The sequence below is a fragment of the Paramormyrops kingsleyae genome, chromosome 8 (assembly GCF_048594095.1).
Source record: "Paramormyrops kingsleyae isolate MSU_618 chromosome 8, PKINGS_0.4, whole genome shotgun sequence".
Lineage (NCBI taxonomy): Eukaryota > Metazoa > Chordata > Actinopteri > Osteoglossiformes > Mormyridae > Paramormyrops > Paramormyrops kingsleyae.
In genome coordinates, this window is record NC_132804.1 from 32902719 (window position 1) to 32921738 (window position 19020).

Sequence of the window (19020 nt, forward strand, 5' to 3'; positions counted from 1 at the left end):
TTCCTCCACCATGCTTCACAGTTGATGTGTGGCGGCCCTTTTTCTCCAAACATTGCATTGTGCGTTCATGCCAAAATGTTCAGCCTTCCTCATCTGCTCAGAACATTTTCCCACGTGAACAAAAACTTTCTTAGCTTGTAAATTCCTCTGTCGGTCTTTTGCTCGTACCCTTGTTTTTTCACCTCTTTCAGGATTAGCCTTTGCGCTATTGGAGCCAATATTCGTACTTGACTGTACTTGTGTTCTTGTGTACCCATCTTCCATTGCCGAAGACTAGTTCCAATACTAAGAACACAAGTGCAGAGGATGGTAAAAATCCCCAGATGTTGGTCTTGCTCCACCCATTTTCTAAGGTCCTGTGACAGTGGATCAAGGGATGGTACTACTGATGGGACACATGAAGCCCAGGCTTCGAAGCGTGTATCGAGTGGGAAGGGGCGTGTCAGATGAATCCTCACTTCAATGCTTGTATCATTCCCCATCATCAGCAAATGAGGCTTCATTTCGCATAGGGTTCATTCACAATTTCGAATCCTACATAAACTGAAAGGAAGCCTTATGCATTGGGGGTATTATCATAGTGAGTCCCATGCTGAGGTTACCGTACATGTGTGGGAGCCTTTTTTCATGCAGAAATCCTGCTGTTGTATTGACTGAATCACTGTGTCAGTAACATTGTGGCCTCATTTAGATACTATACAGTAAAACTGGATTAGCTTCAGTGTTGCCATTCCTGCTTATTATAGGTGACTTTGTGCTTATTATTTTCCAAGAAGTTGCTAATAAATATTGTCACTCATGGAATGTTTTTGACGTATTTCTATAAGTAAGGTACCTGCTTATTTAGCCTATAAAGAGATCATTGAGATTGCGCTGTGTAATGGCTGTGATAGCTGCTGATAGAGCCAGCTCCAAAAAGAAGATAATGTCATATATAACCACATTTTGCAAGGTATCAACTAATAAGGTGAAATTTAGCTGGCAGTTGTAATCCTGCTCTGTTACTAACATAGCTGATCTGAAGCACAATAATCCTTGTTAGAGTAAGTGGTTAGTAACTTGGGGGACTGGGGTTTGATCGGGCTGTGTTTAAAAAAACTTCAGCTGAATAATTCCCTGAATCTTTCCCTCATATGTTTAACAAATGCAACTCAACAGAGTATAACCACCTAAAAACAGCACTGAACAAAAACTAAACAGATTTAGTACTGGAAACGGCACAAAAAACCGGAATCACCAATGTCAGCTGCCATAACACCGGTGTGACAGACCAATTTGCAGTAGCCTATTTATGAGCTCTTTTGACCAACAGGTGGCCCAAGTGAGCATCCTTAGCCTCCAGAAATGAACCACTTTTTAACACAATTAGCATCAATGCTTCAAGAAATGTCATCTGGCCATCACTACATGGTTCACAGTAACCAGTCTTTGATGAGAAGAACAGAACTGTCAATATCCAGGCTTTGTGTGCCTTTATTTAAAGGGCAAGGTACCGTGTGTGACACGCCCTTCCCATCTCGTCTCCTTAATTGAAACACCTTTCACTAATAAATATTTGGAGAAGTTATTAGCACAAAGGTTCACTTACTTTGTCTAGTCTGCACTGTGAATGATTACTCAATGTGTTCGATAAAGACGAGAAAAATACAGCTGTTTGTGTGTTGTTAATTTAGTCCGATTGTGTTGACCTCATTTTACTAGTAATCAATGCAGAAATCCAGGTAATTACAAAGGGTTTACTTATTGTTTCTTGCAACTGCTTCTGTCTTTTCATATAAACCTAAAACCCTACTAGCTTTTTATTCGGTCTTCAGCCATTTCTTGAGAGCGGAGTGTGAATCAGCTGACCAGATGTGGTTTTCAGATATTAGCATTTTGGGTTGAACATGCTGGGTTGTTTTAAGTGCTGTTCCATACAAAACCAAAATGGCTCAAGAGCAGCTTTAATTTATCAAGTGCAATTTAATTCTGCCATATTTGAAGGAATTGTGAGATATTGAATGAAGTGTGTAGTGCTTATAGAAGATTGTAGCAAGTTACCAAGGAAGATATACAGCCGTCAAAAGCTGTCTTTTTGTGGTTTTCTGGTTGTAGAGTTCTGACTGGGACTGAAAGTTCATGTCCGACCTATTCGGAGTAACATAAATATCTTTTGGCCTATATCTGACCTAATGTGCTTTTTCATGCACAGGGTAGAAAAAAATGCAAGTAAGGAAAATATCCTATGCATCCGGCCATTTAAAATGACTATACAGTATATCGAGTAAAATGACTATACAGTATATCGAGTTAGGGTAAGTGTAAATCAGACCTGAAACAGAGAAGATTAAGGTCTCTAAATAGTCAGGAATTTATACCTTCAAGACAAGGAACAGTCATAAGTTCTTCTGAAACACACATGGAGGAACACAGCACAACCACGCAGATAAAGTAAATCTCTTCATGAAAGTTTCTGCTTTACGTCCAGCCCACTATCCCTGCCTCATTGCTGCATTTTCAAATGATAATTCGCAGAATAGATGGTCAAATGGTCTCATACAATGATTCATTAGGAAAACTATTGTTTCAAAGCTAAAAAAGGGGAAGAAAGAAAGAAAGAAAGAAAAATCTTATTTGGTACAATGAAAAAGTGGGTATTAAAATAAAAGAATAAGTAACTTAATATTTTACCCTCATATTTATTATATAATATAGGGCATTTAACATACCTTTTCCCTTTTGCTCATTGGTTCTTTCTTTCTTTCTTTCTTTCTTTCTTTCTTTCTTCAGTGTATTGGTCCTACTTTTTTACCAATTTAAATACGTTTAGTGACATATTTAAGGACCAGTTCCCTGTTCTTGAATTTGTGCCTTGTTCTTACCTATCAGCAAAAACGAATGAAATAGTTTGACTGCAATAGAATGTTTATATTTCTCAGTTTATATTTCTGTGCTCAGATTAACTGTTCTAATCTTTCCACATGAGGGATTATGTATTACTTTTACCTGCTTTTCTCTGAAAAAGCAAACAGGATGCTATTTTGTATACTTAAATGGAATGTATAGTGTTGCCTGTTTCATTGCTTTTTAGAAAGACGAGTCTAATCTGTTTTGAAAAACTGAGATAAACAGTGAGGCAGGGTTATAAAACTCTGTATGCAAGATGCCCTTATAGATAGTCACAGCATTTCACAGAAATGCAAATTCAAGAACTTTTATAGTTCATTCTAGTGCCTGGAATACAATACACAGCACAAATGATTTGTACTGTATAGGGTTCCTTTTCCTGAGAATTGTCTCTGTCCTTGGATTGCAAAGTGAGGGATATATTTAAGTCACTTTATTTGCACCAAAACATCACTGTAGAAGCTTTACACTAACTCTAGCCAGTTCTTTACGTTTTAATAATGTAAATATTATATAAATTTTTGTCAGCATGTGATTTACAGTACATTACACTCAAAATTTACTATCCATAAAATTTAACAGATGCTTAAATGACACAGTTCACTGCTGAGTGGAAATTGTCAGCAGTGCTGGGCGCCCCTTCTGTGGAAAGTCTCAGCACTGATATCTTGCAGGCTGATAGACAGGGAGTTTCCAACGCTTCCATGCTGCCTCCTTCTGTAGGGTGATGGCTGTTCATTAATATATTCTTTCCCTCTCCTCCTGGCCCTTTACAGCCCTTAGATTATGAGAACATGCAGACCCATAGAGTTGTGGTGGAAGCTGTCAACAAGCATGTAGATCCCCGCTTTGTGGACTTGGGCTCCTTCCGGGACCAGACCATCGTGGTCGTCACTGTGTCGGATACCGACGAGCCGCCGCTCTTTCGACCATCAGCGGGGGCCGTCATGGAGGTGCATGAGGATGCGAGGGTGGGGACGCTGGTGGGAATTGTGAACGCAGTGGATCCCGATGTGGAAAATGCCCCTGTCAGGTATGTAATGCAAAGGAACAGAAGGAACAATCCAGATAAAGATGATGTTCTGGTGTCTGTCTGTCTGTCTGTCTGTCTGTGTTTGTGCATTTATTTGTTTGTTTATGCATGTGTTTTTTTTATTAAATTAAATTACATTAAATTATTTTCACTATTTTTTTTATTTATACATACATCATTTCCATAAGGAAAATGGGGTAGGGAGTAGGGACATGCAGAACTGGGATTATTATATGTTGAAATTCAAGATGACCGTAATTTGAGTAACTTTATTAGATTTGATATTTCTTTTCTGGAGCTGAACCTTGTGGTGAGTGGCAGCGAGCTTTGGCGTAACTGCAAGATTGAAAGTTCACGTTTGCCAGTTGCAGAGACAGTGCTGGGCCGCTGTTCTCTGTGGAGCTGTGAGCTACTCCTGGGGACCTGAGTGTGGGAGATGAGCCGTACATCTTGAGGGATGAAGCCATGGATGTAGCACAGTCCATTAAAGATCTCGGCCCTCGAGCTCATTATCACGGCCATGGACGCACGCAGAGCCCAGACACAAGACACGTCCCACACACTCACAGAGAGAGAGATTCTAGGCTCAGCAGTGCTTATCTCTAATAAGTGCCTCAAAATAAAAATGCAGAGTTGTCGTTCACATCCCTGTGATGAGCTTCTGCAATTCTCTTGACACATTTTGGAGATTATTGTACGTGATCATTGCTATGACTAGTGGGTAGCACTCTGGCCTCACACTTCCAGAGATGTGGCTTTGATCTCTTTGTTCTGTTGCTGTGCAGTTTTCATGCTCTTCCTGCGTCTGAGTGGATTTCCGCTTGCAGTTTAAAAAAAGTTGGTTTGGTGAATTGGCAACTCTAAATGTCCCATTTCCCAGCATTGCAGTCCATAGGTGGTCACCTAGGGCACCATCTTCTGAGGGGACCTGCACCCTATGCGGCGGCAGCACAGAGCGGCTGCGCGGTGATGGATGTCGCATTTGGCATGCGGTCAAGCCTGCCTGAAACTGCACATGGGCTTTAAGCAGTACTGCTGCTCAGGGTGTCTCCTGCCTTCTGGATGGGTGGACCATTATTAAAATTAACGACCAAAGTTATAATCTTTTCAGTTTTTTATCTCACAGTCCACAGTAGATTTAATCACAGTATAATTTTGCTCACATGCTGAATAATCAGTTGGGGAGATGGGGGTCACACATATGTGCTGTATATCGGCACCATTGACAGAAGTGTGTAATCTCTGAACTCGCCATGATTTCCACCCATATCATTTATTCACCCTGGCTTCTAATCACAGTACCCTCCTAACGGCAGCAGCTGTACAATTTTGTGATTTATCATTTTACGATGCGTGATGGTAAGCTTTACTGCCAGGAATATATCACCATAGAGAGGTTGCTGACTTCACAAGAATTATTGTACAATATAAAAGGCTATACACATGCATGCATGCATACACACACAGACATTTTTTAAGTAGCAGAGGTTGCTGAATTGTGTGGTGGGTGACAGAACATGAGTACACACACACATACACTACCAGTCAAAAGTTTTGCTCTCCACTTTTCCATTTATTTCATACACTTGCAGATTTTTTATTCTTAAGCACTGGAAAGTTGAGAGAACAACTATAAATGGAAATATAACTCAAATAAAACAAAGCCTTATTAAAAAAGACAAAGTCTTATAATATTGAAAGTGTATGTAACGGTGCATGTCTGACATTCTATTAACTGGTCATGTGGTGATGGGATAGTCAAATTCTGGGCTGTCATTTAGCTTTAAATGCACTAGTTAACTGTTTCATCCCATGGAACAGAATGATTTAATGTCCCTTGTAGGAAGAATGCCTCATTTTCTATGTTGTTACAGCTGCTACAGGAGGTTACTTTGATGAATCAAATGTATGACATTTTCTTCCTAATAAAGGTACTCAAACTGTTTACTATACTGTAAATTTACTTAGCAAGGAATATTGAGTGTGTTTATTTTACTAAATGTTAACGTTTTACTAAATGTTAAGTGAGTAACATGCAAATGCAGAAGATCTCAGTGTATGCAAAAACTTTTATCTGGTAGTATATATATACACTGGTGGTTCAATAGTCAATGCTTTCTGGAAAACTACTTGAGGGGGCATAAATGATGTAGCAGTACACTTAATGTATTAATTAACCAGTAAGGTTAGTCATGACAATTCACATATTTCATGCAGGAACTGCATTAATTCATGATCTGTACATGAGTAGTAACTGAGTAATTATTTGTGGCCCCACAGTAAAGCGTGACAACTTTCTGTACTGATGATGTGTCAAAAATGTTTAATATTAATAAAATGCGTAAGAAATTATAGCCATGTTTATAATGCAGTATGAATGCTCTATGAAGTTCTCATGTATAATGCACTAAGTACCCTAATAATGCAGCACAAAGCATCCTTAATTCTTATACTGACCAATAAACATTCCTATCATGTTATGCCTTTTTATGAATATGTATATTCATGTTCACAATGCTTTATGAATGCATCATGTGTGACGAATGCATGGATAGATTCTTGTAGACATGGCATTCATAGGACGTGTTACAGAATGATTTTAAAGATACGACTGAAATCCAGTATTATGCCAGCATTTTGAATTATGGACATGTAGTCTGCCTTTTTTGTTGAAAGCAGATTTGCCGATAGCTGGTGCAATTGTAAGCTCATTGCTGAGGAGGAGATGTTAGTGGTTCTGTACTGAAGAGTGATTTACGTTAAGGAAATCCACATTGAGTTAATTGCATCTTCCAAAGTGTACAGTCTATAAAAATACAAGCTATTTCTCAGAGTCCAAAATAGCCCACTGAAATAAAGAGTGCTAGAGACTAAATTTGTAGGCTGTATCTGCTGCAGATGACGGTGTGGTTATGTGGACAAAAGTATTGGGATACACCTCTTAATCATTGAATTCGGGTGTTTCATTCAAACCTATCGCCACATGTGTATAATATCAAGCACTGGCCAAGCAGTCAGGTTAGCAAACATTTGTGAAAGAACGGGTCATACTGAAGAGCTCAGTGAATTCAAGCATTGTACTGTCATAGGATTCCACCTATGGAATAAATTAGTTTGTGAAATTCCTTCCCTGCTGTAAGTATTATTATTGTAAACTGGAAGAGTTCAGGAACAACAGGAACTCAACCACGAAGTGACAGACCATGTATAGTAACAGAACAAGGTCACCGAGTGCTGAGGCGCATAGTGCGTAAAGGTCGCCAACGCTCTGTTGACTCAGTAACTGCAGAGTTCCAAACTTCCTCTGGCATTAACCCCAGTACAAAAACTGTGCGCCAGTAGCTTCATGGAATGGGCTTGCATGGCCGAGCAGCTGCATGTAAGCCTCACACCACCAAGTGCAATGCCAAGCGTCAGATGGAGTGGTATAAAGCACACCGCCACTGGACTCTGAAGCAGTGGAAATGTGTTCTGTGGAGTGAAGGATCACGCTTCTCTGTCTGACAGTCTGATGGACGAGTCTGGGTTTGGTGAATGCAAGGAGAATTTTATCTGCCTAACTGCATTGTGCCAGCTGTAAAGTTTGGTGGAGGAGGGATAAAGGTATGGGGCTGTTTTTCAGAGGTTTGGCTAGGCCCCTTAGTTAATGCTTCAGCATACCAAGGCATATTCGACAATTCAGCACTTCCAACTTTGTGGGAACAGTTTGGGGAAGGCCCTTTTCTGTTCTAGCATGACTGTGCCCCAGGTTACAAAGCAAGGTCCATAAAGACAAGGCTGGGTGAGTTAAGCGTGGAATAATTTGACTGGCCCTCATAGTGCCCTGACCTCAACCCCATGGAACACCTTTGGGATGAGCTAGAATAGAGATTGTGTGCTAGGCCTTCACGTCCAACATCAGTGCCTGACCTCACAAATGCTTTTTTGGGTAAATGGGCAAAAATTCACTCAAAACACACTCAAAAATATTGTGGAAAGCCTTCCTAGAAGAGTGGCAGCTGTTATTGTTGCAAAGGAGGGACCAACTCCACATTGATGCCTATGGAATGGGATGTCAAGTGTCCCAGTACTTTTGTCCATGTGTGTGTCCATATATATATATTTATATCTCCATCCAGCTGGTTAAAATTTGGAATGGCTGCTTAGCATTTTATATTGGATACAAATTTGGTTAAAATGCCAGCTTAGAATTTTACTGTGAGTCTTATTAATGCATTTCAAAGAGAATGAGGAATGATGCCAATATCTGTTCTCTAAGCTTGCCTTGACCCATGGATCATCACACACAGTGCTGGAACGTGACAGAATATAAGGGCTGCTTTGCCAGGGCTCTGTGGTGGCATGGTACCATGTGTGCTGTCATTGAAGTAATTTGTTGACAACCCACACAGGGCAGAGTACAATTTGCGAGTCTGCTGGATTCCATGTCGCTCACTTACTTTGTAAAAATCACTTCAACAGTCATGGTTTCTTGGGTCAAATTTCCATCATGCTGAGCTTGCAGTTCATTCACACCACTCAGTGTCATTCCTCCCTCATCTTTACAGCATGGGGGTTAACCGGCATACGGTGCACATGTGATGATGCCATTACAACCTCACAAAGTCAGGGGTAGAGCTGCCATTCCAGATACTGTCTGTCACATGCACATACTGAGTGTGCTGAATGTCTCTGGCTATGCACTCGGATGGTTAAGCGTTTCTTAATGATCCCAGTGCATTTTGTAACATTTAAATTCTAATTACTGGCACACAATTAAAATTGCAATATTATGTGCATTATTTGTGTGATACCAATGCTCATAAGTTGTTCTTTTCTGCATTATTTTATTTGGAGTATCAATATCAGGGATGAGTAATAGGTTTTTATTTGATTTATTTCACTGTAGAATTTAGAATAAGATGTTTTAATGCTAGAACTAAAAGTTCTGATAAAAAGCATATCAAAACAATTGCACAAAATAAAAAGTGCTTCTTAAAGTTTCTTAAAATATTATTAGTTTTTGTACTGAATACATGTACAGTAGTTATTCACATTAAAACATACAAATTTTGTAAGATAGCTTTATTCTAAGAAGAAGTGTTTTAACATCTACATTTTGAGAAATAAATGCCCTGATGATATTGTTTAATGTCACAATGAAGGCTTCTCCTTTAAATAAATAATGTTTATTTATTTATTTTTCCATTGGGGCTTTCTGGAAATCCCAGACATGCTTTGAAATGTTGAGGTTTTCATTCAGGATTAAGCATTTACATGCAGTACTCCTTGCAACAGTCCTTTTGGGTTGGCAAGCACTGTCTGTCAGGCCAAAAGATATCTTGTGTTTTTGTTTATTCTTGTGGTGATTTTTTTGAAGTCACAGTTTCACTTAAAATGCATTTAATTGAAGTTATAGGAAGCAGGCAGTACAGTTTCGAATGGGCTTCCTTCCACTGTATTTTTTTACCAGAACTTCTCATTCTTCATGTTTATCCTTTTAAGTTGACTCTGTTTGTTATGTTTTTTTTTCTTCTTCTAAAATTGTCATGTATGCCAATTTCAAAAATTCAATGCATAATGCATTTAAAGTGGAAAAAAACCATCCAAAGCTAGACTGCATCCCAGCTCACATACGGACGCACGCACAGACGCCGCGTGCAAATTACAGGCATTAAAAATGCATGAGACGGAAAGGAAAGTGCTCCAGGTGCAGCAGAGTGCGGCACGCTTTCAGTCCCCCGCTTGGCATGTGGCCATGCCCGGTGGTGCCACTTTAATCATCTCTATTGGACAGTGCTCCACAAATGCCCCCCTGCCCACAGCCCCATCAGTCAAAGCACACTAACTCCACGCTCTTCTACTGGACCCCACACTATGGTGGTGACAGAGAGGGTGGGCCTGTTGGATTTCATACAGCCCCTGAAAATGAGCCTGCGATATTCGAGCTGGACGGGGATTTCTTCTGTTGTGGTCCAAAACAAATGAGTCCACAGTTAACGTTCCTTCTCCAGCCCCTATTATCCCAAAATTAAACAATATTTCACATGGATGGGCGCCGTTCCATATAGCTTTATTATTCTACCAAGCGTAATACGTAGCTTCAGGGTCAATGACAATATGCACTTTATTTAGTTGTATTTTTTTATTTTTTTTCTATTTTATTTTTGCATATATGGTATTTTCTCTATAGTGTAAATAGTAAATATAGTAAGTAAAGACTATTCTTGTAGAGCACCACTTGTTTTAAACATGTAACAGGGGTCTATCAAAAAGGGAAATGGAAAATGTCATGTTAATATGCAGGTCTGTGAAGTCCTTGCTCTGTATAGAATACGGACTGACTTTTTATGCTAATATGTAAAAGGAGTATGATCATGCTGACTGAAAGCAGCGCCTCATTCATCAATCTGCGTATTTGATATGAATGTTTTCTACTAGGCAATATTCCAGTAAATAAAACAGGGCTCTTTTTGGTTCAAAATTATCACTGAGAAAGAGATAGTTGGGTGTATGGATTAGCTACAGTTTTTCCTGATGATTTCATTTATGACTGTGGAAGGTGCAGTGTTAGCCAAAGATACTAATTGTTTGTTTGTTTGTTTGTTTATTTATTCAAGCCCCGGTTTCATGTTTGAAATCTTTTCTTCTCATAATTTTTGTGTGTTTCTTTTTATTGTCATTTAGATGGCGAATGTAAGAATACCTAAATATACTATAACCCTGAAATGTGTGCCCTGATTGACTGTTACTATGTGAGTGCTGTACTTTTTCATCAGGTACTCTATTGACCGGGGCACCGACCAGGAGAAGATCTTCAACATTGACGCGGTGACAGGTGCCATCACCTTGGGAAAGGTCCTGGACCGGGAGACTGCAGGCTGGCATAACGTCACTGTGACGGCGGTGGAAGCAGGTAGCCTGTCGGCTTGCACGCCAAAACCCGGCAAATGCTGCAGTGATGCTGAGGTCTCAATTTACTAACTCCTAAAAAGGAAAACAAGAGAAAATCTTTATTATTTGTGTTCCATTATCGATTCTTGAAATAACGGCAGAGTTCCTTTTGGCTTATTTGTACTTTGCTCTTGCCATTTTTACTGAAGTCAGTACTAATCAATGGTATACTGAGAAGGCTAGAGAAATTGATGGATGGAAAATTGCTATGTGGAATTTAGCTTTTTTTCGTATTTTGGTTTCAAAGATACCAAGACATCACAGTGGCAGCAAAGAGACAAGACTACACAGTTTTAGACAGCGTTGGTCTTTAATAGAGTCCTTAAAAGGACCACACTCAAGCAACCACAAAAACAGAGAAACATAGAAGGCAAACACAGGGAGGTTACACACTGGACGGAAGGCTCACACACGTCAAGATTATACATACAACACAGGTAAGGGTACACACGATACTGAGGAGCACACAAGTATTTACACTAACAAATACATGCCGCGACTTACAATAAGACACACAAGGGCTATATACATGGCCCATGAGCATGCTGGGATACGCAAATCCCACCAGTGCTACACTGTGCTGTACTTCCTTTACTATACAGTTTCCAAAAGGGTTCAGGTTTCAGTCCAAGCATGGATAGCTGCAGTTTTTCCATTTCAGAAGGTGCGGGATTGCAAAGGGCAAATGAGAGCAGAGCGATAACACGGCAGGCGCAGGTGCCGGAACTTGTAAAAAACACAATTTAAAATACTTCTTATATACGTTTTAATTAAATTTTTAAATAAATAAAATTTACCAGAGAGCTGCCAGATCCACATATATAGGTGCCAGAACAGACAGTCAAAAACAGAGAGGTCCCAGAACACAGTCCAGCAGGATCTGGCTCAAATTAAGCACTGGGTTCCTGTAATGCTTGCACTTGATGAGCATTTTATAGACTGCATTTTCATTCTAAACATCTGCACAGCCAATGATGTTTTATTCACATGCTAAGCACAGTTTTACGTTGTGTATTGTACCATTAGTGAAATTTTTATCTAGTTTTAATCTAGTGACACTAGGTAACATGGTAATAATTAAATTTAAACAAGATGGAGAGCTGATTTTTCTAGGCAAAGCAATTTCTGTCTTCGTGCATTGATACTATGGTCAAAAAAAGAACATTTACTATCTGTATTTGTAAACGAACAACAAAGTAAGAAGGAATTATTCATCTTTGAAAAGCAAAGGGACAAGCAATGGGTAATGTGGCTGAATTTTGCATACTGAGACAATTTTCCCTTCTAAATAGACATATAGTATATTCATTAATAGCTTCTAAAGGCAAGTGCAAAAATGACATCTGACTATGTCATGGTTCCAAAATGAGAAATGAGAAAAAATGAGAAAGAATTTTGAATTATACTGACATTTTTAAAACTTAACTTGTTTCTTTTCATTCACAATTACCTATTTGTTCAATTTTAATTATCTATTTATTTATCAATTAATAAATAGAAATAGATCTATACGCATAAATATTTATGATTAAAATAGTTTCTAATGTAATATCTGGTGAGTTCGTTCAATATAGAAACCAGAACCTATTATTATTATCATCATCATTCATCCATCCATTCAAATTATTAATATTATTTAGTGCTGTCAAACGATTCAAATGTTTAATCAGATCAATCACAGGGTTGCTGTGGATTAATTTAGATTAATCACGATTAAATATCATTCATTTTTAATCTATATTAATCGCATTTCATTTTGCATGAGCAGACTCAAGAAAAAAGGGAATATATATGCACTTAACATGTTTATTGAACATCTTGAACACGAGTCGGATGCATTCCTTCTGCCACAGAAGTGCAATACCATGGACCCATATCAAAAAGCAAGATTTTTTGTTTAGCCGGACAACTTGTCGGATTTAAGGTACCTCAGTTTAAATGGTCTTTATCTTCATTCTCTTACAATTAGCCCGAAATACCGTAAATCCGACAAATAATCTGACTAATCATGAAATCCAATTCTAGCCCGGTTAATTGCCATAATTGCAATATCAGTTGATAACACATTATGCGCGGTGCTTTACGTATAAAACCGCGTAGCAAAACATCCACAGATAAGTTGGACGGTATAGTGTGTGTGACCAATTTAATGAGCCACAAATGAGAAGTAGTGCTTAAACAGTATAAAACTACAACTTTCCTTTCGGTTGATAAAGGGCGCAGCCATCTTGGATTCTGAACTCGGAATCCTCTGTGCTGCTCCTAGATATTTCTCGAATCTCCGAGAAACGGGAGTGCGCATGTCGTCACTTCCGGCTTCAAAACTCGGAATCCAACTTGGAATACAAGTTCCGAGGGCAAATGGAACGCACCAAAACTGCCTGAAATGGGTTGACAGAGACATTTCAGGGATTTTGAGTCATTCTGCGCTGCAGATGGGTTAATTGCGTTAAAAATTTTAATCAGATTAATCATGATGATGGATTAATCCGCATTAACCCGTTAACTTTGACAGCCCTACTATTATTATATTACTAAATAATTATTCATAACTTGCAACAAACCAGATCACCAAAAACAATGCAACTTTTGTGAGAAGGTTTGGCCACATATTTTCTATTTAACATGAAAACAACACTGAAGATCATTAACAAAACTGACTGATGGGGCTGTGACTTTACTTTGAATGGCAGTACTGTGCCTGTGACAGAATGAATGCCCTGACAGTCTGAAGATATTTATTTTGATGAATAAAAACCATTACATTAGGAGTTTTTAGAAGGTGACTATTCAGTAATGCTTTACATTAACTGCATCTTTTAATGCTTCATAGAACAGTTTGTGAACCTTAATAATGTATTTATAGAACATTCATAAGCAGCACGTAAGTATGCCTTAACATCCTAACATACTTTAACAGGTTTAATATACTTTAAAAATAAACACAATATAATTGTACATGTATAGTGTTTGTTATCATATAATGTCTGTTATTAATGTATACTAAAGCTGTTAAGGCATGTTAAGATGTTATGGTATACTTACATGGTTCTTATGAATGCTCTATGAATGCATTATAAAGGCATTATAATGTAAATTGCAGTTAATGTAAATTATTACTGAATATTCCTTCTTAAAGATTAGGAAATTAAACCGTCGGCACATGGCAATGTGTAAAAAGTCTTTATGCTGAGTCAGGTGAAATCAAATGGTCCTGTACACCTGACTGTGTGTGAGGGGAGTGACTTGAGGCCAGCAGGTGCAATGCTATAGTAACGATGTAAAACCCAAATAGCTTAAATCAATATGTTTTAGTGTTCATAGAGGCTGTTTTCCTATAAACATTTTCATAACAATTTTTTTTTTTATTTTGAAGCCTGTTGAAATTCCTGTTTTCCGGAGTAACTGAATGTTCATAAAACAAGTCAATATCTGACTCTGCTTGGAGGATAATAACCTGAACCCTGTAATATCTAGGAGATAGCAGGGTAGGATGTGGAATAGCACATCATTGGGAGAATGTGGATTTGTGCTGCGAGCTGCTAGCACTTTCCTCAGAACACAAGCTAGAGCATGAAGAAAGTTTGATTTTTTCTGTTTTTTTCATATTTAATGCTTTTAGGTTTCAAGGTTCTTAATCACTAGCCTGAATGCAGCTCTCAAGACAAATTGTGCACTTTTGTGTCCTCTTTTTTTCTAATCTGGAGTTTGTCAAATGCACATTTAAATGTAAATTAACTATTTTAAGAGGGTGGGACAGGGAGTAATTTCCTAATGTCTAGGATAAAAAGAGGGCTGTACTTGACAGATAAAGGAAATCTAGGTTTTCGCCTCATCAAACGTGAGAAAACAGCATTTCACCTGATTAGACAAACAAAATAAATAATTGCCTGCATTAAAATTCTCAGTAAATGTTTCTTGCTATCTGTTGGTGGTTTACTGAACAGCACACCGAAAGAAAACAAACAAATAAACAAATAAATAGCAACACGTAGCAGTGGTGTCTATCAATTTTAAAACTTTAAGTATTATATGGGCCTGTTTGTGGAAAGTGTGATCAGTTAATTACAGTACCACTCGATCCTATATCCTGTGTATGATAAGCAATATATAATTTTGTCACGGAGCAGCAGTATTTCTGATTTATGACATGCATCTAGTATTTTTGTGTATCTCTGTATTCCTTATATTAATGCATAACTGGAATGTACCTTCGATCCTTCCAGGATTACTTTCACTGCATTATTTTCTGTGACAGACGTTCAGTGCCACACTTGTGTTTCAAAATTAAAAGCTTGCAGAGCTGTTTTATTAACTGAACATGCATTTCTCCTGCGGCAGGCACAGCAGCACTGTGGTTAGCACTATTGCCTCATGCCACAGAATGCCAGCGTTCGATTGGGCGGATTGTATGTTCAGCACATGCCATCGTGGGGTTTCCTTCACTGAACATTAAATTCAATGTTTAAACAATTGTCTGAACAGGTGGAACTCAATACATGGCAAAACAGAGTTATTTAGCAAAATCTCAGATTGTTACTACATACTGGTAAATGTTATGGGGAATGGCTTTTTAGCGAAATAGCGAAACAACATTAACCAAACCGTAACAGTGTCTGCCAAGGCCTCCCTGGGTGAAGCTGGCATGCACATCACTCTCATGTCGGGTAAAAACCAAGCGATCAATACTTGATAAAGAACGGCTCTGTAAAGTGGTTATGGATGAGAAGATCAGAAAGAGCTGGAAAATCATCAGCCTACAGACAACATTATGTGCTGCCCGACAAACATTTTGGTAGACATGTACGTGGGGTGGTATGCTGAGACAATGGCATGGGTGGATGACTAGAACAAAGAAGTTTAATTATGATTTCAAAAGCATTTTTAAAAGAAGTTCGATGTCTTCTGAAGATTTAGTTTAAATAGATTTTGTATTCCACAAATATTAAGCAGTACCCTGATTTATTACCACACGAACCTAGGATATTGTATGACATGCGAAAATCATGGTAGCATTTCTTTTTTCATAGAAATACATCTGTATTTTGTAACAGGAAAACAGAGCATGAGGAATCTGACTCCATGCCAGGAAATTAGCCTTGTAATAACTCTGTTCATAATCACATCTTAGACAGTTTACACTTGAAGCATTATTCTTGATTTCCTAAATGAACAAAATACAATATTTTATGATACAATATGTTTTAGACATGCAATCAACTGATGTATTTCACAGTGTAAAAATCTAAATATTAAACTGATTGCACTAATTCAGTCATTAGAGGAGCAGTTGCAGAAGGAAAAAAATTGAATCGCTGGCCGCACTGTAGGCTTAATCTGACAACACTAATCTAGATCATTATTCCCTAACAGCTCCATAAAAACCCAGTTAATTATGTGGAACATTTGAACGGAATCTAATATACACAGGTATTCCCCAAATTCAGGGTTGTTAGCAGTGTTCTTTTGTCCAGAGAAGCTTACAGCATGCAGGATATCAAAAGAAAGGCAGTCTTGTAATGAAACATATGTGGTTTCAGCGCTATATAGGATTCACAGAAGGCTTAACTAATTTGAAAAAATATGGTCTTATGGTCTTGATATAACATATTATGTATAAGATATTAATGATCATCAGTAGGGGTGGCGTGGTGGTGCAGTGGTTAGCACTGTTGCCTCACACCTCTGGGACCTGGGTTCAAGTCTCCACCTGGGTCACATGTGTGTGGAGTTTGCATGTTCTCCCCGTGTCATTGTGGGGTTTCTTCCGGGTACTCCGGTTTCCCCCCACAGTCCAAAGACATGCTGAGGCTAATTGGCATTGCTAAATTGTCCTGTGGTCTGCTTGTGTGAGTGAATAGTGTGTGAGTGTCCCCTGCAATGGGCTGGCCCCCCATCCAGGATTGCTCCCTGCCTCATGCCCATTGCTTCCAGGATAGGCTCTGGACCCCCCATGACCCAGTAGGACAAGCAGGTTGGGCAATGGATGGATGATCATCAGTGTACAGTATGTTTACAGTATACTTATCATGAGACTGACTACATTTTAAATATTTTTTATCAATGCAAATTTTGTGAGCCAGCATGAGAATTCCAACAGAATGTGATAATCAAGGCAGGTTCACTAAAGAGGTTCACTCTTTAAAGGGTGTAATGAACTTCTAAAGCTAATGGCCCTGGAGGCTGACCAGGATTAAGTGTCATTCTCTGTGGTACCTTGATAATTGTTGCTAAGCTACTGCGCATGGTGCAGGATCTTGACTTTTGTCTTTTTTCAGTACTAGTTCATTGCTGGAACATGCAGGTGCCAAATGCATAAAATGTCATGCAGGTGCCAAATGCATAACTAATTCCTAGTTCTTTGAGCCAATAAATATACATACAGTATATCTACTCATCAGCCATTTTATGAGGTACACCAATGTAATATTGGGTAGGACCCTCTTGACTTTCAGAATTCTTCATGTCATTTACTTGCCAAGGTGCAGAAAACATTCCTTAGAGATTATGGTGCATGTTTACTTGATTGCCTCGTGTAATTTCTGTATATTTGTTGGCTACACAGTCATGCTGTGAATTTTCCATTTCACCACTTTTTAAAGGTGCTCTGTTTAGATGCTGATGACTACAAAGGTCAATGAAGAAAACTGAATTCATTTTCATGTTCATGGCCAGAGCATTATTATGCTGGAAGTAGCCAATAGAAGATGGGGTAATTGGTAATTGTGGCCATAAAGGGACGCACATGGTCGGCAACAATATTCAAACAGGCTGTGGCATTTAAAAAATACTTGATTGCTATTTGGTGGGGATGGTGAGGGGGATCAATGTGCCAAGAGAAGATTCACCTACTATTATACCACCACCATCATCCTGAGCTGTTGACTCAAGGAAGGTTGGCTCCGTGGATTCTGACCCTACCCTGTGCATGCCACAGAGATCACGATTCATCAGACCAGTTTGTGTTTTTCCAATTTTCAGCTGTCCAGTTTCAGTGAGCTGATGTTTCCTGTCCTTAGCTGACAGGAATGGCACCCGGTGTGGTCTTCTGCTACTGTAGCCCATCCATCCACCTTACAGTTCGATGTGTTCTGCATACAGAGATGCTTTTCTGCTCACCACTTTGTAAAGAGTGCATATTTAAGTTACTGTAGCCTTCCTGTCAGCTTGAACCAGTCTGGCCATTCTCCTCTGACTTTATTTTATCAACAAGGCATTTCCACCCACTCAGCTGCCACTCGGCGGATGTGTTGGCCGTTCGGTGTGAACTATGGGGACTCATGCATGAAAATCCCAGTAGATTAGCAGCTTCTGAAATACTCAGACCAGTCTGTCTGGTAACAAGTATGTGTGTGTCTCTCCTTCGCTATATATTTATACACACACACACACACACACACACACACACACACACACTGTATATTAGCTCATCCTTTAGTTCAGATTCTCATGTTCAGTTCATGTTGGCATTCTTTTGTTTCTTTGAAGTGAAACTTCTGCTTTTATAACTTCTTGACAGTATAATAGTAAATAGTTACTGCGCATTGAGATTAATTTAACTGTGAAATTCTTATGTTTAGGTTCAAATGTACAGTGAATCATATATAATAAATATATGTATCATCACTGTTAAGTACTGTTGTGAAAAGGTTAGTTAGGAGTGACACTGTAAAAGAAAACACAGATGGGATGTCTTAAAGTAAAATCAATAGCACCCGAATGTGAATGGATTTCATAAGATACCTTGCACTTAACAGCAATTACTTGGGTTTCTGGTCTGTCCCAGAAAGCTTCATTTTCCAGTGGTGAAGGCTTTTCCTTTGATCTCTCCTTGTCAGTCGAGACACACTGTGTAAAACAAAAAGGTTCTCCATACTACTTTTGAAATCTGAAAAGGCTTACTTGCACATTTCCACACTACCTTCTGTTGTGGCTGTGGCTGACAGGGGATATCTCATGAAATCTACCTATAAGGAACTGTTTAAAGCTACAGTCAGCATTTGAAATGTGGTTTGTTTGTGTTTACCCCTGATATCACAATTATTTATGAGGCATGGAATAATGCTTTTGATTTCCTTCATTTCCTGTTTTCATGCTGCAAACTAAATCAAGAATGATTTATGGGAGAGTGGTTGCAGTTGAATCAGACTTAAACTTTCCAAAAACAT

General features: G+C 38.7%; 1 protein-coding gene across 2 annotated transcripts in view; it reads left to right on the plus strand.

Annotated features, from left to right (window-relative positions):
• LOC111835964 (cadherin-22) overlaps positions 1–19020 on the plus strand; it is a 215902-nt gene that overhangs the window by 142717 nt on the left and 54165 nt on the right. For both annotated transcript variants that reach the window (XM_023796809.2, XM_023796811.2), the window contains 2 exons: positions 3663–3919; positions 10678–10814. In XM_023796809.2, coding sequence (XP_023652577.2) covers positions 3663–3919; positions 10678–10814 — 394 coding nt within the window. The remainder of the gene's footprint in view (positions 1–3662; positions 3920–10677; positions 10815–19020) is intronic.